Consider the following 24,951-nt stretch of genomic DNA (forward strand, 5'->3'; position numbering starts at 1 on the left):
CTTTGAAAAGCTTAATACCCTGATTACAGAAATAATATTTGAGCTTTGATAAATTATTAGGAGCGGCTCTCTTCTCTTCTAACAATACTACTTCATAAATTACATCAACTGGTATATATTGTTATCCTGCCAAACATGCACATTGTTTATATTTTATTTAATTTCTTAATTCCTGGGTTCGATCCCCGGCCGGTTCAAATCCGGGAACTTTTCTAACGTTAGAAGTGGTCATGGTGCCCACCCAGCGTCAAATAACATGGGTACCTGGGGGAAACCCTGGGGCGTAATGGCAGTCAGGGGCATGATGCTGATCACATCACCTCCACTCATGACCGGATCAAGAAAGTGTGGGGCGTTAGCCCCACACCCCCTATACGCCTTTATGGCGTGGTGCTAAGCACAGGGGAGCACTTTACCTTTTTTTTTTTCTTAAGTTAATTAGTTTAGTTTAAAGTCTAATAATAATTCTATAATTAATCTCATTCATTTGCAAAAGAAACTTGTGTCTGAAGTTACACAAGACATAGAACTAGAAATTTGTATTGTAAAATATGTGAATTAAGGAAACAAGTCTTTAACCTCATTTGTATTGCTTTATTATAATTTTTCCTCATTCATTTAGTGCACATTTCTCTTCCATTAATAATACACATAGTCATAAAAATATAATACCAAAATCAGCATTAGGCCTATATGAGAAAAAAAAAACATACCAATCTGTTTAAGGTTCATTACACTAAAAAAAGTTACATATTGCACTAAATCAGCCAATTAAAAACATTGTTTCTTTTTATATAAACAAGGGAATTTTTTTTTGTAAAGTGCACGTAAACTCAAATTATTGACATCAGATCAGAAATTTCTTCAATTTATCTATGTCAAAGCTATGAAATTAGCAATGAAGAATTGAACATTTTAAAAAGTGCAAAACTTTATGTTCATGTCATCTCTTCTAATTAAAAATTTTTAAACTGTTAAATTCCTGTTGTTATAAATTCAATTACAATTGAATTACAGTTGCATTTTGTTGCCATGTAGGTTTATATCTGCTGTCTACTTTTATTTTGAATAATCTAATGCTACATGATGTAAGTTACACACTATCACAAGACAACGTACAACACTGCTACACATTACTGCAGCTATTGAAATTATTTTGGTGTTCGAAGCAATTTATTATGAGCATATCACAACTATATAATTATTATGCTACCCATGTTTAAAAACAAATTATGATAAAAGCAAAACATGTTACAAAAATATTACTATTTTCTATCATCACTCCATCATCCTCATTCTCAAATTCATATTAGAATCATGATCAATTTTTTTTGTTAGCATGAGGAAGGGGTTGAGAAAAATTGATATGTTTACATTTGATTACTTGTAATCACAATACTATCAACCAGGCATGAAAGATTGGAAGTTTCATTTTAACATTAAGTCAAAATAATAAATTATATCAAACTTGTATTTACATATAAAAATTCATTGCATTATATGTCAAAGTTAGAAAAATGAAAATTCACTTGAACAAGATTGAATTTAGATCTCTCACATTCCATACTTCACAACTCTTACATATCCACTTCCTAAGATCTGAGTATATTCATAGATAGTACTAAAGATTCATAAATACACTGAGGTTTATCTGTCGATAATAAAAAAAGTCACCATGAAAACATAAGTTTTAACAATTTAAATGGGTCTTCCCTTCAACAGTAGTTACTTCAGTATCTACTTTCGTATACTACAATAATATATAAAGGAACATTACCATTAGTATAAGTACATAATCCTTCACCTTTTTACTTTAAATACTTGATACATAAATAAAATTAAATTTCTTTAACTTAAACTTTCAACAAACTACTAAAATGGCCAAAAACAATAAATAATAAACTAACTCCAAAAATTCAACACAACTATAAGCACTGCCTTCCATGAAGCATCTACTCATACTTTTTAATTTATATATTTGTAGCAAAAATGTTTGATCTGGTACCACAGCTACTTCTAAATGCAATAATACCACAAAACATACAATAAAATATTGTTAAAATGAACAACTGCTAAGTTATTTAAGTAACTTAAGAGAAAGTCTGAAAACGATATATGTATATGTATGTAGGTGTGTGCCTGTGTGTGCTGGATGCTTGTAAGCTTATCTTATGGTGGCAAATGAGGGTTGTGCCCTCAGGCATGTGGGAAGGATGTGCTTAGTTCCATAGTTTCCAAACAATATGAAGGGTTATTTCCAATTTCTGGAAACAAACTCTAAACATGACTATGGCCACACAATTTCAGATACAAGGCTGTAATCTCCCACTTAAATCTATTTGTAATTAGCACGGTATAGTGTTAGCATGCATGTAACTGCACTGCCATTTTGGGAGGACCATAACACTATGCTTTTTAGTGTATGTCTGCCATTACAAAAATGAAAAGAATCCGAGTGTGTCTAAGCGTAAATAAGAATGGGGAAAACATGTAGGAGGTTAATTCCTTAAGGTTAGAAACATGGATTTCTACTATCAGTATCCCACATGTTGCAAGCGAAGTCAAAGTCCTAGTTTTTGGCAGTAATAGTTACACAAAAATCCATTCAACCTGAGCTAAGAACATCTATAAAAACGTGATTTGAAATTACAAAAATTGCACAAGATATTGACAAATGTTCTATGGCAACACAATTTGAGTTACAAGGCTGTAGTCTCACACTTAAATCCATGTATGAAAGTATGCAACAGACAGACAGACAGATGGAAATTTATGATTTTAAATAAGGATTAAATTAAGAAACAAAAAAAAAAAATGTTCAAAAACAAAATTCATACTCGAGATAAAAAGACACCCCCCCACCCAAAAGAATAATGATTATCACATGATACTCTATAGCAGTATGCAAGTACCCATCTCCTCCCCATTGCATTAAACTCTTTATGCAAATAAGGTATTTCAATTGCCCTAAAATGAACAAATGAAGTGTACTATGATTTCTATGTCCCACTGCAAATATTTTACCATAACGGTGTGTAGGTGCTATTTATATATAAAAGGAAAGCACCTTGGTATATTTAAATTTTACAAAGCTGCTATGATTGGTTAAGGTTTATTGTTTGAGTTTTCCCTACACGCAGAGCCAAAGTCAGAGATTTCTATGCCAGATGCAAGAATAAAATTCGACACTCCCAACAATGTATTTGTCACCTCTCTCTCCCACTGCCTGGGACAATTATGTTATTTTAAACTCCCATTTAATATTTTCAAAATGATATCAGTTTGTCTGAAGCATGCATGTTTGTCTACAATAAAACAGTTGTCCCTTAAATGTAGAAAGCTCACTAAGACAAAACTGTTCTGAAATACACACAAAAAGTACTCATTTCTCTATTATATAGGGTAATTTACAATACGTTACTATGAAGTATATCGAGTACAATTATTACAACACATGGATAATCATAGTACAATAGTATTTATAAAACAAGGGGTCCTGGGTTCGATACCCAATGGAGGCACATTGCACACTTTAGACTAAGTTAAATCTCAATTAGCCTCTCTGTGCATAAAATGGACTTAAAAGAACTCAAACAAAAGTAGTATTTAGAATAGAATGCCATTTTAAAAATGATCCATGTTTTTTTAAATATAATAGGACAGAACAAACTGTTATTTTATAACTGAAGTTGCTGATCAGGTCTGAGAACATGGAACGGATTTACAGTATAGTATATCTTCATTACTTCATCAAAATGCCAAACATATATTCCCCGATTATGACTGTTTTTAATTGTCAAGAGAAAACAATACAAATGGTAGATAAACTACAATAAATATATTTTTAGACTTGCTAATTACTTATTACGTTATCTAAGTTCTATTATTTTTGTCCCCTCAAAAATTCCTACAATGCTGTCTGCATCACAAAATCCTCCTCTGGGCAACCCTGAAAATATGTTGAGTATTCTGCAAAGGGAAAAGACAATTTCCTGTCTGGGTGGATCTGAGTAAGGCATCAGGTCATACAAAAGTCATCCCGAAATTAATGCCTCCACCTTAATAACTCCTCATATTGTTATCGGATTGCAATGAAATTTCACACACGTATAATGCACACAACTTTTTATTTGCAGGTAACTAAATAAACCACATGAACAGCAGAAAAAAAAACATGAGTTGTAATTCAGTTCTTGCAAACAGAGGGTTGTAACAGGCCACTGCCAAAATGGGGTGGTCAGTAATGCCCCAACCACCTTACAGTGCTGATTGAGCCCCATCCGACTTCCTTTTGTTTGGCCCTCTCAAAAACAAACTTCGTGGACAGAATTTCCAGGACGTGGAAGAAATTCGCTGTGAATGCATGGGTCCAAAAAACAACAACTGACTTTTATCCAGAGGGGATTTCGGCATTGGGTTGAACGGTGGCAGAAATGTATTGAAAGCAGTGGAGAGTATTTTGAATAGTACTTTAATACGTACACTTTTACATGTGTATCTATTTTCACACAAACTATCCAATTGTTCCCCCTTCACGTAAACTTTTTACTTTTACAGCAGAAGCCGCACTAATTTCAAAATGACCTTTGTATATCTGGTTCATCCCTCCGATTTCTACAAAACTGAATGGAAATAAATCATACCTTTCACTGCAATTCCTGTGGATGTACTTTTGTGACTTTGGAAAGCAGGGAGGAGCAGTGGCAACATCTGAAAAGTATTTCCCCAATGGAGAACCATCAAATGAAGAATGATGGATTTTTTCATTAGGCAAACTGAAAATTATTTCCAGAGTTCAGAAACAACCCTCCATGTGTGGAAAACTGGCTGCAAGGAAAACAAAGAACAAGCAACACAGAGAAGGACTGTTAACCTCCTCTCACGATATGTCTGAGCAGAGATGTGCACTAACTGATGTTACTAGTGTCAGAAAAAAATGTAAGCTTTATCAGTGCAAATAATATAATTTAGTCGCCAAATTACAAATGCACAGTCACAAGATCTCTTTCAACAGAAATGTAGGATATATTTCAAACTAAAAAGGCTTCAGACTAAACTTTATATTAATATTGAAACTGCTAGAATATTGCAGGGTACAGGATTTGAATACTGGACAAAATGTGAATGTTTTTTATTCCTCTTATCACTTCAAATTTATTTTTCTTTTGCATAATTGATTCTCTGTCAGCATCGACTGATGTGGGCATATGTGTATTATGTGCATTTATAAAATTACAATAATAATTTCCTCCTGCAAATAGAATGATTTTAGTGCAAGATCCTGCCATTTTGTATTGGTTTAATGCATATTAATGTTTTATATGTGCTGCTTCTATGTCTATTCTTTTCCAAAGCAACATAAGTCACCTGCTGACATTTTACTGCCTATGCTCTGGTGCATTTGAAATGTGGTAATTGAATTATACCTTCATCTGCTATGCTAGTGTTCGATATATTGTGAGAAGCAACATTGATTTCTTCTCTTCTTCAGCTTTATTTTGGTTCTTACTCATTTGACAACCACTTTAAGGTTCTTCAACAATTTCACAAATAAAATTACACACTCTCCACTACAACAGTCACAATATTTAATATCATTTCACCTCTTATAAACACAACAGAGTGCAATCATATATTCCCCTATAATTTAATACAGGGTGTCTATAAAAGAACTCCGGGGTTTTAACCCTTATCCGGGCAAGCTATTTTTGTAACGTGTCCGAGCAAGCAGTATCTGTAGGACACTGCATTCGTTTTAAATGGATCTTGCCCTTCTAATGCCAAGTTTTTATGTTTCATTGCTGTGGAAACAAGCGAGTAACATGATATTTAACCTAATCATCATCATCGTAATTGCATTTCTTGCAGCATAGTATATGAAACATGTTAGGCCGGAAGGTAGTGTGAGGAAATTGTTTTATTTGCTCATATATTTTCATGTTTTCTATTTTAGCGTTAATAATAAATTTATGTGATGTCTTATTAAATACTTTCTTTTTTATTAAACATTTGTTAATACATATTCAAGTAATATTACAACTTTTGTTTGTACACTGTATCCGACAGAAACTGCTTGCCCATTTACGTAAGTGAAACGGAAAATATTTTTTATGCCTGACCTTCTTTATGAAACATAGTCAAATATTGTGAAACGAGAAAAAAGAGAGTGAGAGAAACAAACAAAGTAAAAAAATATCATGTTCGCAGGAAGTATCGTTTGGAGTATGTGACAAAAAATATAAGCAACAGTGTCTCATAGACACTGGTTGCTCGGTTAAGGGTTAAACAATGATAGCGTGCAAACGGTATTAGGGAACTCAGGTTAGTTAATTACTTTGAAATCAGTAGCTCATCAAATTTTATTCACGCCGTTTGGAGCTTATTTCAACAAAGGTTGGCAACGCTGCGGAGCGCTGACCTTGAAGTGGCCGAGCCAAGCTGAACACAGTCAGTGCAGTTCTGTGCAACAGCGACGCCACAACGGAAGGTGCAGTGTGTGATATGGCTTGTAGAAACTGAATCTCTTATTACTGTACAGTGGAAGTCCGGACCTTCCTCCCTTAGACTTTTTCCTATGGGGACATGTGAAGAACATGGTTTATGCAGAGAAATTTCAAGATGTCAACCATCTAAGGCAAAGAATTATCGCATCTGTGGCAACCATCACCTCAGACATGCAAGTCAGGACGTGGCAAGAACAGTAACCTGAGCCCACCATAGCTCACTAGAAAAAAAAATATTCCCATACAACCCAAGCCCTCACATTAACACTAATATTAGGGATATACTTCACTATTCTTCAAGCATACGAATACTATGAGTCCCCATTTACTATTGCAGACGCAGTATATGGATCCACATTCTTCACAGCAACGGGATTTCATGGGTTACATGTTATTGTTGGGTCAACATTTCTAGGAGTTTGCTTAACTCAACATATTTTATGCCTCTTTTCACCAACACATCATTTCGAATTTGAAGCAGCAGAAGAAGTTGATTATCATTTGGATGTGTGCCGTGCTACAAACAGGGCATTCATTGGAATTTACTAAATTGTAAACAATACTTGATAACATTTATCTTCAAAAATATGTATTTACTTTTTCCTGAGTTTCAGTTTTTAATAAAATATTTAGCTTCAAAACCCAGGAGTTCTTTTATAGATAGATACCCTGTATATTGGTACTCTTTGGCCTCAAAATGCCTTTCAAAAACAAAATCTGAGTACATGTGAAATTTGTATAATCTAAACTCACACTGCTTTAACATCATGTAAATTTAACAATTTTAAGGATGTAAAATATGTTAAACTGGTTATATACCAACATAGCTATTGTTGGTATGTACAAATTTGTACAACACAAATATACATTAGAAATAAAATGTCTGCTGCAGGTTTTTCTTTGCTTTCAAACATGCAAACAGCTATGGAAAAATTACAGCAGCTGAAAACACCTAGCTGAAATTCAGTGTTCATTTACCATGATATGTTGTAGTACCTTGCATGGAGAAATGTTTTTGCTTCTAAGTTCACAAAAATTTCACTAGATTTTCATTGTTCACAGAAAGGAATAGTTAACCCATCTGGAGGTTGAATCTTTATTAATGTATATTTGTTATTATCAAACTCTGGCTAGTATTGTTTTGGAAGACTTGAAGCCCATCTTAGTAATAACAAAATGCTCCTCTATTTTAGATACTCTAGTTACTAATTGATAACTCACAGCAAAGTGCAAATTTTAGGGCTTTCTATACAGATTTCAAACATATACACAAACGCAGGGTGTCTGAAAAATCTGCAACAATGGGATTTGTACAAAATTGCCTTATTTATTATGCTGTGTCAACTCTCACCATACACTTTCCGAGTCACAATGTCACATTAGTTTTAGTATACTGGAGATCCGCAGCAGCATCACTTCCATTACATCTCTTTCAAACAAATTCCAATGACTGAACATCAAGTGGCCACTTCTAGCTTTCAATATTACTTTTACCACTGTTGCAGACTTTTCATGCACCCTGTAGTGATTGCCTAGGTATTGTGGTTTAGGCCATTTTCGCATCAAAGTGTCATGTGTTGTGTAATAATTGAAGACAAGCGAATCAAATGCAGTCACATGCAACCTGGTATGCCATTATGGTGTGAAGGACTGCACTTAATTTGTATGTTTTCAAGTAACACTTGTCACTATGGTGTGCCTTTGGGTTGCAGGTGAGACACAAGTCTGACCTTTGACCTACATCCTTTACAAATGTAACTTATCAATTTCTGGTTACTACTACTAATGTGTGGATTTGTCTAGGCCCGACCGTGATTTACACCAGAAGAGAATTTATGGATATAGATAACATTCCTCTTTTCTATTTTTAGTAGAACCTTTCGTGCTAATTCTAGGGTTGGGTTACTTCACCTGTAATACCATGTTTTTATCACGGAAGTAATTAATTTGTGAATCTACCAATGACGAAATTAATGTCTTTCTTGTAGCGTAATTAATTCAATGAGGAAGAAATAACCCTAACAACTCGAAATAGACCCTGACAAAGTATTAAAACACTACATATTTCAACAACATTAGTTTAGTGTGTATTCAATGCAGGTTATCTACACTGTTTACTGTACGAACAAAATTCTTGTAAGTGTGATTATTTGGCACAAATTATGACAGTATGGATCTAGAAACTCATCATTACACAATACTAGTTTTTGTAAAGAAAATATTCTCACTCACTGTGGTGATTTGGAAAATTTCATTAATTGTTCGTACCATATCCACTTAAATTTATACACATGGATTGGCAATAACTAATTCAGCAACTAACAGAGGAAGTTCTAATAAGGAATAACTTGCCAGTTAGTAATGCTGGGGAGAAGAGGGCGAGGCAAAGTTTTCTATACTTCACAAATCCTGAAAAAACATGAAAATGACTAAGTTTATTACATTCTTGTTTTAAAATTTAAAAACTAGGGCTGAGGCTATACTGATATTGAAGTATCGGCATCATGATACTTTTCTGACCTTTTGGTTTTTCATAGGCTCTGCAAATATGTTGTCAAACACTTTTGCAGTCTAATTATTCTGAAAGCTAGTAAAATTCCGAAGTTTCAGTTTGCAGTATTGTTCAAAAAGTGCATTTTGTGATTATATAACAGGTGAAATATATTTTAAAGTAAAACTATGGTAAATTGGTGCATGTAATTGAAGTGAAATGCCTACACACTAATATTAATCAATGTACAATGTACAATTCTTACAATTTTCAAGCATCAATATTGGAGGGAATTCAGAAGAGTATTAGCATCAGTATGTGTATTGGTTCAGCTTCAGCTCTATTAAAAACTGTAATGAATATTTACACGTTAGAATACAAATCAAGCTTGAAAATGTATTAGGAGTTTTATGGTTGTTTTAATGTTGGTTGGTTGATTTGTTGTTTTAAGTCCACTTTATGCACAGTAAGGCTAATTGGGACTGGACCTACAGTTTAAAGTGGGATCCGAACCACTTGTGCCTCCACCGGGTATCGGACCCGGGACCCTTTGATTACAAGGCGACGACGCTCTACCACTGTTGTTTTAAGTACCATTGCAAGTTTTCAAGAATATATATAGATCAAGAAGTGCTTTTGAAACATGCACTTCAACATTATTTTACATCACACAGTAAATTGCACTTTTTTAGTTGTGTCCAGAAAACAATAACTGAATTGGTTTGGCTTTTTATACATCACTTACGCAGTACAGCAAATATAATGACATTTAATATCTTTGCAAAAAACATATCAGTAAACACTCGCTGTAATTAAACTTATCAAACTAAATCATGCCACGTGGGATTTCTTCCTCTACCTTGCTTACAAGGGATTCACTGTAATTGTGTAATTCGTGACCAGTATATGTTTGTAATGCATTCATTAATTTAACAGCAGGGCACATTGTGAATACATTCTTACGTGAAATGAGAAACTTTGACCATATATGGTGGATCAGCCTAACCTAACCTAAGTCATTCAAAATTTGTGTATGTGTATCTCAATACCCGAAGAATTGGTCTTTCTATAACAAAGCTCTAAAAGTAAAAGAAGATGAGAAGTAAATGCATAAATATAATAAAACCAGCGCACTCTGTTGTAATGCAACATTATGTAAGGTTTCCCGCACAACACAAATTACACAGATTGTTGTATTACACTGCCAAAAGTTTATGTTCACTTTATGCACATATAGGCTAACTGGGACTGTATCTATAGTTTAAATAATAACTGAACTACCAAAATGTACCTCCTTAGGAAAATAACTGATAAACTGCATATGTTCTTGTAATGTCCTTGTTGTAATATTAATAAAATCAGTCAAGAAAATGTATTCAATGTAACATGTAAAACTGAAAAAGAAATAAAACATTTTCGTATACAGCACATTTGTTTGCTCAAGTCGACAATTTTATGACAACACTAGAGCATTTTGGCATATGTGTGAAAAGCTATTTCATGCATTTGGTCACATTATTCATACATGTGAAGAGCGTAACTTTAATCTTATAGTAACAAAATTGATTGTAGGGAAATTACATTGTATAAAGTACCTGCTATTGTCTTTGTTGTTGGCTATACACACCTTTATTCAATAACATTTCAGTCAGTCCTGTGATTAAGTCTTCAGTGTTAGTTGGCAAATGCCAATCCAATTTCATGTTTCAATATTTATGCATAAGTTAATGTAGAGATCATTATGAATATGACAAAGAAATGGCAGTTGCATTTACATCAACATGCATTCATAATGTTTAGTCAGAAAAAACCTAATTTACACAACTGATAATGTTGGTATTATAATGCACACACTGTGTTTTTCTATTACCTCCTTAATTTTCCCTGTTATTTTGTATTTTCTCCAACACGTGTACTGGAGTTTTATGGCAAGTTCTGATGCATGTGAAACAATACACATTTCGTAACTTTATCTGTGGTGTTACACTTAGGAACGTCAAATCAACATCAATAGTTCGTGCATGAAAAAGACAGTTCACAAATAGGAAGTCTGACTATGTAAAGCATTTCCCAGATATGTAAAATTATTTACAACATATATTACAAGTAAGACAGAGAAGGGTTTTTCTTTTTTTAGTGGGCTTCTGATAAAATATGCTGTGCAAACAACAGAAACAAAATAATGTTACACAATTTTCTATCAAGTAAAGTCTGATTCACTGCGACATGTCTTAAAATATATTTTTTTCTGAAATTTCATCGTAAGCACTGGAATCACAATTACGAAAGAAAGATTCAACAAGCACAATTTCTTCAATTAAGACATATCACAGCATATTTATTAATTTATGCAAAACATAAGTTTCCTTAGTTTAAGACTGCAATATAAGAACAGAAATCTTTAAATTAAATTAGATGAAATGATTTGCAATGCCCATCTTCTCCAAACTAAAATTTCAAAAAATTACAAATGAAAAACATGTATCAATTCTCTTATAATTTATAACTTACTTCAAATAAACACATACCTGACACTCCGATGCCAAGAGATTTTTATTACAAGACTATAAATGGCATCAAACAATAACATTCAATCATACAACTTTCAATCTACAATTATCATCAATAATTTCAGCTGGTTTGCAAAAAATGTAAAGTACATCTTTGGTATGAAAACTCATTTCTGTAACTAAGAATAAAATATGAAGATGGATATACAGAGATAAAACATTTTATATAAAAAAAAACTAAAAATAATCACAGCATAAGACTATAAATAAAATATTTCATAAATATGGAAACCTAGTATAATAACACTTCACACTTCTTATATTAAAATACTTAGCATAACTAAAAACCAGATTCACACTTCCTACCTACTCTAAAAAAAAAATACTACAGTCTTCTTCAAAATGAAAAGGCTAAGGAACAACTATCATTCAGTCTTTCAATTCACAATATCACTTTGTAAGGAAACCACACCAATGTCTGCTTCTTTCTGAAAGGAGACAAAGCACACAGAGTGCATTAGAAAATCATGCTGTTAAACAGTGGCTAAAAGGTAAAAAAACATAAAAGATTACAGTTCTGCAAAAGAGGTTATTAATAACATATTAGATTTAATAATTAATGAACGTTGATTCAGAAGACACAATTCCAACATAAAAAAATGATTTACAAAAATAGCAAGGAATCTTGGTTTGTTTAATAATAACTGCAGTGATCGAATGCTACAAACATATTCATGTGAAGGGCAATTCATTCTTTTACCTAAAATAATAATAATTAGGGATGGGATAATAATATAGGCATATTGGTGTATCAGTAAAATTACTGATCCAATATATCTATAAATATTTTATAATTTAGTGCAAAGTTTTGCCTTTTTCTTATAATTCTTAGGGATAATCTCCATGCCCTACATTTTAATAAGTAAAAGTATAAACATGCAGCTACTTTGCACAACAGTCACCTCGAAACGTGTATTTATTAAGGAGGTCAATGAACCATTCATGTATCTCAAGGAACATTTGGAATTGTATGTCCGATTGGTAGAATATTGGCTATCAGAACTTCCAAAATTTCATATCGGCCCATTCCTAATAATAATAAAAACTAATAATAATAACCCATCGTTTGACAGCCCTTGAAGGGCCTTGGCCTATAGATCGACCACAAGGAAAAAAACCTTGGGACGAAAAGTCCCCGCGCAGCTTTCACTTCTTCCCTCCACCTCGGGCCATAAGGAAGCATGGTCAACTCTCCCCCTCCCCTACTCGCGGGGGTATGGTGCACAGAAGTCGCGGGTCTGCGCATGTTGTTTTGCTCGTGGTTCCACTATACCTACCGACTGCCAGTCTACTCCCACCCACGATCCTACATAGAGATGTGGAGTTCTTCAACCGGTAATGGGGTGACGTGGGGTCAGCACGTCGAACCCCCAGCCGTTATAGGAGACTTCCAAGACTGGGTTATGCTACTCATTGTAGCTCCCCAATTTCCTCACGGTGGGTTGCCACCGGTCCTATATATAGACTGAAAACCCAGAATGAAACCAGGCAGACTCGAACCCATGCCGTCCCGCAGTCGGAGCCCAAAGCACAGCACCTTAGCCCACACAGCCACGGAGGAAGACAATAATAAAAACTGCTTTTGTTATAGGGATAGGCTGATGAAATTTGTTACCAATGTTTACCCGCAAAAAAAAAAAAAAAAAAAATAAAAAAAAAAAAAAAAAAAAAAATTGATAAGTGATAACTAAGGCCTGGTTAATTATGTAATTACATTTTTTTTCTGTTAATATTTATATATCAAATAAGTGAACTGTTTGGCATTTCATGACAAATCTTCAAAATGTAACACATTCTTCTAAATTCATATAAGCAAGCTCTTCAGAAACATAAGTGTTAGAATGAGTGTAGGTAAAAGCACTAGACAATGAACGATGTCCATTTAACATTGTGTGTACATATTAATGTTTCAATGACAGTATGTAAAAAATTCAGGATGGTGGACATTGTTTTGCAAATGATGGAAAACCTGCAATTGGATTTTTGGGCTTTTTTTAAGGGGGGAGGTATTTTAGATGATGTTCTTAACAATTTTTAGTTGGCCCCACTTTGTTTTCTTTATGGTTTATTCTTGGCCAATCTGACTGGACTAAAATATATACATTTGGTGATGTGTCAAAACATTCTACTCCTAAGAAAGTTCATACACTTGTTTGTAGTTTAAACAGTGTGTGCAATTAATAATATGTGCTATGATTTTACTAACTTTAATGAAAAGGGTCGCTAAAAATAAACTTAGTACAATAATTATTACCTGCCTCAAACATATAATTCCACATGCAGCATTGCAACCTTGTAAAATACACCAAATGTCATGCACGTAAGATTTCTCATGGATGCTGAGAAACATTAAAGCATTTTCCTATTAATTATCTCAAAATTTCTTCTCAGCAGCCATATGACAATTGAAGGGCTCGGGGATAAAACATGGTACGTGACATTTTGGTCATTGAGTTACAAAGTAAAAAGAACCATCCTTCATTTTTCGCATATAATTTCCATGCCATGCAATTTTCAGTGGACTCATTGAATGCTTCTGAAATTGGTAAACAAAACACAAAAACAATTTATCTCCAGAATAGCTTCCAATAACCTTTCTGCTTAATAAACTCAATAATGAACAAAATGCCACTTGCCATATTTTACTCCCCCCCCCACCATCCCCCGAGCCCTTCAACTGTCAACCTCTAAGGCCAGATTATGATTATCATCCATAAATATGCAGTTGATCCACTACCACACAAATGACAAAAATTTTCAATCACAAGTTTGATCAACAGCATTACTATTCATGGACTTACATTTTTTTGTGGAAAAGTGTGATTTCCTGATTGTGATAGTTGTACTTGTACTTCAGTCATTTTTGCAAACAGCTTAATTTCAATCTGGTCAAATAAATTCTGGGCAGCTCACAAGTGATTATATTAACTAAAAACATTTAGTTAATGTAATAAACTAACATACAAAACTAATATCATCAAATCAAGATTTTTTAAATAAATATTTTTTACCGACATACCTGCTTGAACATTATGTGCTTGTTTCATCCGACTGTTAAAACAAGAAAAAAATATCACTAAGCTTATTGCTTCAACACATTTACAGTTGAAAAAAATATTTCTAATATCAGATGCAGATACATACAATAAAGTAATATTCTTTTCCAATGAACTGGTAGAAATATGAATATTACAAAATATTTTCTGCAAACCTGTTTCTATTCTAGAAATCTAAACAATAAAATACATAATATTTGTTATAAATTGAACAGTATTTTGTAATAAAATGTGGAGTTTATGTTGTTTCATGTATCTTTAAGCTTCTAAGGGTGGCTGGACACATGCTGTTCCCTGTTGTCTTTCTCATTTCATGTATGTATGTATGAATTTGTGAATATGAATGCATGACATGCCTGAATAACTATGAGAATTGAAGGCATGCACTTTCAAGAATTTCTGAGCTACTTGAAAACAAGAAGCAGATTCCAGTCTACAGGGTGATGTAAAGGTCAGGTTACGTAGGTGAATTGCCACCATGGTTGCCAGACTTTACACCTCTATATTTTCCTTGCGGGAACACGTCAAGCCATTGTGTACACTAAGAAAAGAGCCTAGTTTACATCAAGAAAAGGATTGCACGCCTCATCTTCCAAATCACACTAGCAGACATCTTATGCAACTGTGAGTGTCAAATTGAAGCATGCATTCGAGCAGATGGAGCACATATTGAGCATGTATTTATGTACCTGTTTGTATGCACATATTTGTATTTCCTATGTAAACTGACATTTGCCTCACCCTATGGAAAGCCAGAGAACACCCGTGATGGAACTCGAAACGCCAACCATGCTTTAGCCACTGTCAAGCCTTGTACTTCAAAGTGTCGTCACATGAGTTAACTCCAAATTACAGTTTCCTTACCAGGGAACTGTCAAATCACAGAATACTTCCTGTGCTGCTAATTTCCCATTTTCATGATATTTTTTGTTATATGCATGTAAAAAGTGCTGAAAATGGTGAGAAATTCTAAAAACTGCATAAAGATCAAATTGGCATTATTTCGTCAATTGCTATGCATAAAAAAATTGATTAGCAGAATCACATTCTGTTAACGTTTTTTGTGTTATTGCAAATATGAAAAGTTAAGGTCCCTAGTAATACGATATGGTATATTAATTACATATGTGAAGTTTCATGTTTCTTTTTCCCCAATTAATTTTGTCGGCTCACTGCCTTCATTCATTAAGAGTATGGTATCTGGAACAGAGATGGTAGCGTGACACTTTGTTTTGTTCCTGGGGCATGTTAAAAGACAGAAAAGTACATCAATGACTAAGGAAAAACATAAAATTTCTAGTCATGAGACTGACTCGTAATCTTGCAGTTTTTTAGGTCCTATTTACAAAATGTATTATTCTCTGAGTATTCTCTTAGTGGATGAAGGCAGTGAGCCTTCGAAATCAATTTATAAAAAAAACTATCCAATTTGCAAAGTGGAAACATGAAACTTCACGTATGTAATACTTGAACCACATTTACTGCATCCATCATGAATGGCGTATTAAGTTTTAAAATCAAATATATGAACTTTTACTCATTCCACTTATTTCCATATTGCAAACAAGACTTAATTTACATAAATGTATACAATTCTAAATTTTAAGAACAACACTACAAATATATTCAAATACTACCCAAAAAAACCGTTCCTCATGCAAGTACCGTTATAGAAAGGATATAGAAGTGTCCTTAGAAGCTAGACCAGCTAGAGCATTCCCATTACAAGACAGAGAAGCCTAAGAAAGAAGAAAACCAGGCTTTAAAGAAATATAAGAGCAAGCGATCCCAAAAGAGAGAACATAAAGTATCCAAGAAAGTCAAAAACATGCGGAAATGAAACCCGTGAAGAGAATTGAAGAAACGGATGCTGCTTCAATCTCACCTTCTGAAGCTCCTCCAAGTCCTGAGTATGCTGCAAACCTGCACAAAAATGTAGCATGAGTATAGCTAATGCCTGGACTTTCTCATCAGACTTTCCGATGAGGAAAGCAATTTTCGTACGCGACTCCGCATCTTTCGCTTCCTGTTCTTGGTGTGCAAGATCAATTCGTACCTCAGTTTCCTTGTCGATTGCTGCTTTCAACTTTGAAATCTGTAAGGGACATTGTTTTCAAACCTAACGATCCATAGGGAATACTTCCAATGTTTTGCTCCCTTACATATATTCTAAAAATTTAAACAAATGACACAAAATTACATAATTTGACCCTCATAGCTAGTAGAAAACGTGGTGAAGCCAACAGTTGACTTAGTAATTCTGTTGATAGAGAATTGGCATAGGACAAGCTATATTTTTCAAAAAGTTATATCTTCTGTGTATTTCCTTAGCGATTTCCTATGTATATATTCCATCACTCTTGGTTCTCATGTACTGAATGGTATCTAAACATAATTTTTGTCAAGACATAGATGATGTGGGAATATGCTAATTGTGCATCACACTTCATGTAATGATGGTAGCAACTCTTTCTGATTATACATAAATAATTATGTAATATGTATGAATAAATGAACATACCGAATTTCATCTTTTTCTCAGTTCATGGAACATGAAATCTGGTAATGAAACAGCAACACAAATTGGAATTTACCTTAATTAACATGTTGCCTGCCACAAGAGAAGAAAAAAAAATCTCTGGGCCACAATGTTTTATTTCGAGAGTATAATAAAAACGTTGAAAGCAATATGTTTCTTGATGATTAGATAAAAATTGTTATTTTTAATTATTTTATGTGAGTGAGTCATATGCAACTCATGCGGTGCTAGAATCAATTATTATGCTGCACGCCATGTGAGTTTTATTTGGATCACAGCATATTTAATCTTGAAACTTTCCTGGCGGCGAATGATGAAGTTTTCTTGGGATAACAGCCAGGTGATTTCTGGATAGGCTTCCGAGCTTTCAAGAGCTAACGCCACTCTCATCAAATTAAAATTGATATCATTAAATAACATTCATATCAATTAACATTGGCTTATATCCTGAGAAAACTTCTTCACCATATTTTTTTTTCAAGCATTGGTATTTTTTTTCCTGAGTATTGTTTTTTCTGAGCATTGTTATTGTTTTTTTTCTGAGCATTGAGTCTTTTGTTATTTGTTGAAATACTCTGATGTACACTAATGTGTCATATCGTTTGAGGAGCTGGCCAGCAATAATTTAAGGACAAACGTACTTGAACTTGAAAACAGTTCACGAGTGAAAATTTTTATTTTGATTACTTGTCAGATTTAAGTAAAATTTAAAGGCAAAAATAAATATAAGAGAAGTTAATGTAAATCTATTCATTTGGTCCACGTTTCTTAAATTGTTTGTATCAATTGTAACAATAACAGCATCACTAAACAAGATTTTCACAAATCATAAGCAACATTTTGTCCATGGGGACACTCTTCACGTAACATGTATGTTATAGGAAGGTAGCGTGAGTTACCAGTGCACAATGAGGCTCCCAAGGTAAAGAGATGTGTGAGTCCCGGGCATAAAACTAACGTGAGTTAAATACAACTCACGTAGCAGTTAATGTTTTAAGTGGTTGTAGGTCTCAAGACACTCAGAAGCAGATTCTCTTCTTGAAAACCACGGTAAAGATACAAAGGACCAGCCAATAAAACGTACACTGGTAGAATTTCTGTATGACTACTTGAGCTGTATATGATAACTGGTACAATGTCACAGTATACTTTTAATGGAAAAAAAAATATATATTGAATAAGTACTGGTATGAGCCATAGTTTGCATGCACATCAGTTAACTCTGTTGTTACGAGAGACAATTTATTAGTATTAATATAATAAATGATTTTGTATCTTTTGTAAGTGATTTGATATCTGATCTCTTTAACACACATCAAACTGATCATCTGTACCTTGCTCAACTCATGTTGGAACAAGTTTCATAACTTTCTCGATTGATGTCATTGGAAGTTCATTACTGATCATTTGTCTCAAGAGGCAATGTCTGGAAAGTTGCTCTGGACAGAATAGAATATGCAGTTAATAAAATATTTTAAGAAATGTTGGAAGAGGAATGTATCCCTTTACTCACTGATTTGCTTAACCCCTTAAGTGTTGATGGTGTGTATATATAAGCCCTCCGCATTGTGCTGCTGTAGTGCGGAAGGCATACATATATATTTCAAATAAAGTAGGCCAATCAGAAATGAGGTCTACAGGCCCGTGCGAATTAATTTAAATACGACAATAACTACACATGTTATGTATTTTTTTGTACTTATACCCTAATTCATCAATTACACTATTCAGAAATAATAAATTACATATTTGAAATATTTCTTAATAGCTAATATGTTCTTTCTGTTATATAATTTGTATTACATGATTTGTCATAGATTCATCATCATGAAACCATAGTCAAGTTTGAGACTATCATGCATACAAAATATCTTGTTCCGATTAATTCGCACGGGACTGTAGTCACAGAGACGTTTGGTGAGATAGTTCTAGCTGTATTAGAAACAAAAAATAGTAGCAAGAGAGGAAAAAGACAAAAAGAAGAAGATAAAAGAGAAGAAGACTAAAAAAAGAGGGGAAAATTCTTCTTCTTTCTTTTAGTCTTCTTCCTCTCTTGCTACTATTTTTTGTTTCTACTGCAGCTAGAACTATCTCACCAAACATCTGTGAGACTATATACGCCACAATACATCGAATATAGTTGAAACTAACATAAAGCATATATATACGCCTTCTGCACTACAGCAGCACAATGCAGAGGGTGTATATATACGCCATCCACACTTAAGGGGTTTTCAACTGAATTTGATTAAAAAACCTACATTTTCCAGTAGCGACTTGTTCCACACAAATTCCACACTTAAGGGGTTAGAGAATTGGTAAAAAAAAAAAAAAAAAAAGGAACCGAGAATAATGGAATTTATACCTCAAAATATTATAAATACTGAGAAGTGGGTTAACAATTGCTTCCTTACCCCATTCATTCAGCAACTTCAATATGGATGTATATGAATATTGGCCTTAACTTATGTAAAACAGAATCTATCAAAACCAACACCATCTATTATGGGAAATTGTTGCTACCAGAGTGATCATTTCTATAGGTGGACCTCTTCCAGTTATCACAAGAGTGCTTTTGTCCACTGGTAGGAGCCTTGAAGGCACCTTGTGTCCAAATCTCTCACCTTGCACAGTTTCCTCTTCAAGGATATCAGCACTTGGTTGTCACAAAGCCAGGGGAAAGAAGGGTAATGGCAATTACCATGACCAGGGGTATTTCAGTGGAGGGAACGAAATCATCCGTAAAGTGCTTAAAAGAAGCCCCCATACTCATTGCCATCCCTTCTAATCAATGTTTCTTGCTTCATGTTCAATCATCAAACCATGTGGCAACAATAGCCTGAAGATGACAAGATGAAAACTAAATGGTAGAAATCGTACAAGGATAAACCATCATATGAAGTCGATCCATAGAATCTTCTTGACTGAGATTTTGATTTTTGACAGGAATGAATACAACTTCACTTAATAGCAATATAATAACATATACTACATTGGGAAAGCTAATTGCACCTAAATTCAAACAACATTCATAAGAATATTTCCATAGGCATTCAAAAATTTTTCGAAGTCCATATTCGGCATACATGATAAATTAAACAATAATATCTTCACATTAGGCAGATCATCATTCCATCAATATAGAGCTTCAATCCTCAGTTCTACACAGTATTTTACTTTTCTCTTGTGCTGCATTGATTTGAAAAAAAAAAAATGCAAATCATTTCATTTATGAAGTCAAAATCGATCTTTATTGTGGCACTCACTCATAGAAAAGTTCTTCACTGGTTCATTTTTATTTTACACTCTCCTTTGCATGTTTCACCTATGATGGAAATGCAATAAGTTGGTGGTAATTTGCATTATACAAAGTTAATTTCTGCACGAACTTAATGCTGTGGAAATAATGATCCTAAAAACAACCTCTTCCCTTTGAAGATCAGATGAATGTTCGATCATCACTAAATCTAGCACACAAAATTACCACACCCCCCAAAAAAATGATTCATACATAGATAAGTTTCAGAGAAAAGTTGAGTACTGCACATGTACATCTAAAAATGAAAACAATTTTACTTTTATTCCCTCTGCATATCATCACTTACCATTTTGTTGATTTTCTCCTTCCGCTCTTCCAGGGAAAGTCCCGAGTAAAGCTCTTTCCCGCTTGCTTTTGCAGCTGCCATTAGATTTTCATCATTCGGATGCTGAAGCAGATGATCCAATGCTAGATTCACATCATCGTCATCATCATCTACCGTACTGGAGAACTGGAAAGGATTTCCAACCAACGATGCCTGGAATTAACATTCAGAGTAAACATCAATTCAACAGTAACAAAAACAAAGAAGTACATAAACCATTTTCCCATTGTGCAGATGGACAGAATGATGAAATAGTGAGAAGGAAACAAGAAAGTCTTCACATTAACTGTGGTTGCAATATATTGGAAAGTATTGCAAAATGTTCAAATTATTAATTATCAAGGTAAATTTAATTATCCACACTTATCAATTAACATTTTGCTCCACAAGCAGTTAAAACATTAATTAGGTATTTTTATCTCTCTCCATCTTCTTGATTTTCCTCATATTTTTCTTCCACTTTCAATTTTCATTTTGTACTATCATTCTACTTCTGCATATTGACCACATGAAGGTAATGTATGATGAACTGATGAAATGGTAGGGAGAATAAGTGTGAAGATACTTGCTGGTGTTTGAACCCTGGACACCTGTACTTATATTTCATTATGTACATGTATATTGATCTAAGTAATTAATTACAATGTTGGAACTGCAGCTGTAGATATGTCTAATAACTTTGGACCTTAATTTTGTGATGTTATATAACTCACATTATCAGTCTGGCACAATTTTATGCTGAATATGCCACATATTGTGTTTCCATGTGCATATAACTTCTGTAATATATAATTATAACAGTTTGTCAAAAAAAATTGTTAATAATGAAAAAGGATAATTAATTCCCAAACTTTATTTTAGTGGTTGAGGAATAATACTATGATAACAATACAATTCAGTGAGATGAAAGTCAGCCTTAGACTACAATCCGTATTTTGTGGCAATTCTTCATATTATTTCACAAAAATAGTAGCTGCCAAATGCCAACCCACATTATTTTTACAATTTTGTATGAATAAAAAATGTGATCGTGATGCATGTAAACAGTTTTCTTGCAACAAATAATATTTTTACTTTGCCAATAAATTTGTGAAAAAATCAAGATCGTTACAAATAATACCTAACAGTCTTTCTCCATCATCCATAATTTGAACACACACACACACACCATACTTTTGGTTGATTGATTGAATAGTTGTTTGAAGTCCACTTTATGCACAGATAGGCTAATCAGGACTGGACTTACAGTATAAAGTGGGATCCAAACCACTATGTGCCTCCATCTGGTATCGAACCTGGGAACCCTTGATTACAAGGCAACAACGTTACCACTGGGGAGACCTGCACTTCCCCCTATATTTTCAATTCCAATATTTTTAAACTATTTAACATATCAATTCCAATTATGTGTGTGAGTATGCAATGGCTATTTAACATATTCTGAGGAAATTCTTTCACACTGTTTAGACAAAATTATTAAGACAACCACAACTCATACTTGAAAAAAAAAAGTGAGTAATCCAGTACCTTGTAACATGAAAGGCAAAAATAATGATATTCAGTACATACAATTTAAGCATTTTGTTGATACTGTGGACTTGAAATATAATTACAAAGTACATAGCAGAAGGATAACAAGGTTTGTAAAAATTGTATGGAAGAACTTTCCATGATTCTATGCAGCCCTTCTTGTTTTAAGCTAATTAATTTCAAAAGTTCAATTACTTCATTATTGTATCTGCATTGTTGGGCTTTTAGATTTCTTATATTTGACAGCATTGAGAGGATGGAAAATGACAATGCATGCATATGGTTTCTCTCTCCTTGGTTTAGGGTGGGTAGTTTTGCATAGTAAGGATGCCAGGTGGGGAGTATCCTTAACCTTTACTCCCCCAATGATACCATATGGTATCACCAGAGTAAGGTCGAACTGGCCCAATGATACCATATGGTATCATGGTGCTGATTACGAAATGGGTGTGCTTTTTGAACCTTCATACTCTTATGTTTGGGTGTAAACTCTGACACAGGTCTGGAGCAAGCCTGGGAAATTCACATTGATGACCCCCTCCCCTCACCGCAACATATCCATGCCACATTTCCGAACAGAGTTTCAAATTTTGGCTCATTATTCAACTTGTATGGCACCCAGGAACATGAAACATGTTTCATTCTCTTTGGAAACGTCCATTCTTTGAAAAGAATACTAAGGTTTGCACCTTCTTCCCAAAATAGTGGGAGAAGAGGGAGCAAACTCCAGATTTTTGTTTTCTCCGTTGAAATTCGGAGTTCGTGCCCCCCAAACCCCCCTTCCTTGGTTCGGCGTTCTGAATTGTACAAGGTTGCATGCTCTGATGTTTTAGCTGAAAAACAAAAGTTATCCGAAGTAGATTGCTCCCATACTGCCCGAGTTATAACAATTTTCTAAGCAATATGCAAATTACCTATTTTTCGTAAAAAACAGAGTTTCAGGCTTATTATTCAACTTGTATGGCACCCATGAACATGAAACATGTTTCATTCTCTTTCGAAACGTCCATTCTTTGAGGAGAATACTAAGGTTTGCACCTTCTCCCCAAAATAGCGGAAGAAGATGAGCAAACTCCAGATTTGTTTTTTTCATTGAAATTCGGGGGTTCTATGACCTGGCTACGCTACCTATTTGTAGCTTCCCAATTCCACATGATTGTGGGCCACTGGTCCCATATGCAGGCCAAAATCTCAGGAGAAAAGTTGTTACGCTTTTCCCAGGAGACTCGAACCTGCGTGTGTCCCGTAGCCCAAAGCATGAAGCCTTAGACTGTATGGCCACAGTACAGGACCTAAATCATGTCATAACATCCTTAAATATTTCTAAATTACAAATGGCTGTAGTGGAACCAACCTATGGCCAATAAGTGTTCATGTGCTTCAAGTAAATATAGAAAAATTGTAAAAAGTTTCAGGACCCAAGAGAAAGCAAATACATGTCCATATACACATGCACATAATTATAAAATATGTGATTTCATCTTCTATCCCCATATGTCAAACAAAAATAAAAGAAAGACACCTGTAATTTCAACTCTCCAATGCATTTGATTACTTTTACTTTCACAATGCAGCTGCAACAATTATCATTTCAAATATTAACTTACAAATTCATGCTCATGAACCATACACATAGTAATTCACACATGCATACCATAAAAGTAGTATAGTGTCAATGCTTGTTTCAGGTATATAGTGGTGGTAGTTCAATGCTATTTTAAGAGAAGTTAAGATTGTGCAACCAGCTACAATTCTCCTTAGTCAGATTTTCATTTCTGGACAATGATACTTACTCATACCATACATAAGGAAATTCACATGCTTCTCCAGTGTTGAATTCAAAATTTCATTCTGTAAATGAAAATACTTACACATCAGCAATGCTCCAGGGAGAAAGGAACAATATTTATGTTGAAAGTATGTACGTTGAAAGCATACGTTAATTCTCATTGATGAGAAAGAACCACACATGTTCCCTATATCCCCTGTATTCAACATTCAACAAGTCAAAATCCTATGTTGGACACATTTTAAAATAATTTTATGTAATTATGGGACACATTAAACAGCTAATGATTGCATCTCAAGTTACTAGACGATGTAAATTTGTCTGTAAGTATACTGACCTGTAACTGACTTCCATTGCCATTTTGAAATTATTCTTATGAACAAAAAGAAACTAAATTCAATGACACTGCTTTTAAAATAAATTTCTGAATACATAATAATGTCTAATGTAGTAATTTCAGAATAAAAGCCACTCATATCAATTTTTTTCCCTTTTTACAATGAATGGTTTCAATAGATCAACTGTGAAGTATTGGTGAACAACAAATCAGAAAATGAGTGAATAATAATTTCTACCATTATATTCTTAATGTAAACTGGCTTAAGCGAAGAATTAATTTACAGTTAGAGTCTGAGTTTTTGTTTAAAGTGCACTTAATGCACAGAAAGGGTAACTGGGAGTTTAAATTGTAACCAATATGTGCCTCCACTGGGTATGGAACCAGAGGCCCCTCGATTTCAAGGTGTTCAATATATAATTAACACATTAAATGCCTGTACATGTCCTTCAGGAAACTTCATTGGTGCATCCCTAATGCAATATAATCACT

The 24,951-nt window shown here is 33.9% G+C and overlaps 1 protein-coding gene across 8 annotated transcripts in view; it reads right to left on the bottom strand.

Moving 5' to 3' along the window:
- Window positions 1-584: 584 nt before the first annotated feature.
- Pdzd8 (PDZ domain containing 8) overlaps window positions 585-24,951 on the bottom strand; it is a 62,811-nt gene continuing 38,444 nt past the window's right edge. For 2 of the 8 annotated variants that reach the window (XM_083119495.1, XM_083119493.1), the window contains 3 exons: window positions 20,765-20,956; window positions 16,506-16,715; window positions 585-11,992 (listed from right to left, as the gene is read on the bottom strand). In XM_083119495.1, the coding sequence (XP_082975621.1) occupies window positions 11,942-11,992; window positions 16,506-16,715; window positions 20,765-20,956 (453 nt within the window). In that variant the 3' untranslated portion in view covers window positions 585-11,941. Of the gene's footprint in view, window positions 11,993-14,583; window positions 14,616-16,257; window positions 16,360-16,505; window positions 16,716-20,764; window positions 20,957-24,126; window positions 24,185-24,951 lie in introns of those variants that run through there. The other 6 variants (XR_014441421.1, XM_083119494.1, XM_083119496.1 and 3 more) reach the window with 6 other exon arrangements.

Source organism: Lepisma saccharinum, chromosome 3 (genome assembly GCF_977018435.1).
Source record: "Lepisma saccharinum chromosome 3, izLepSacc3.1, whole genome shotgun sequence".
Lineage (NCBI taxonomy): Eukaryota > Metazoa > Arthropoda > Insecta > Zygentoma > Lepismatidae > Lepisma > Lepisma saccharinum.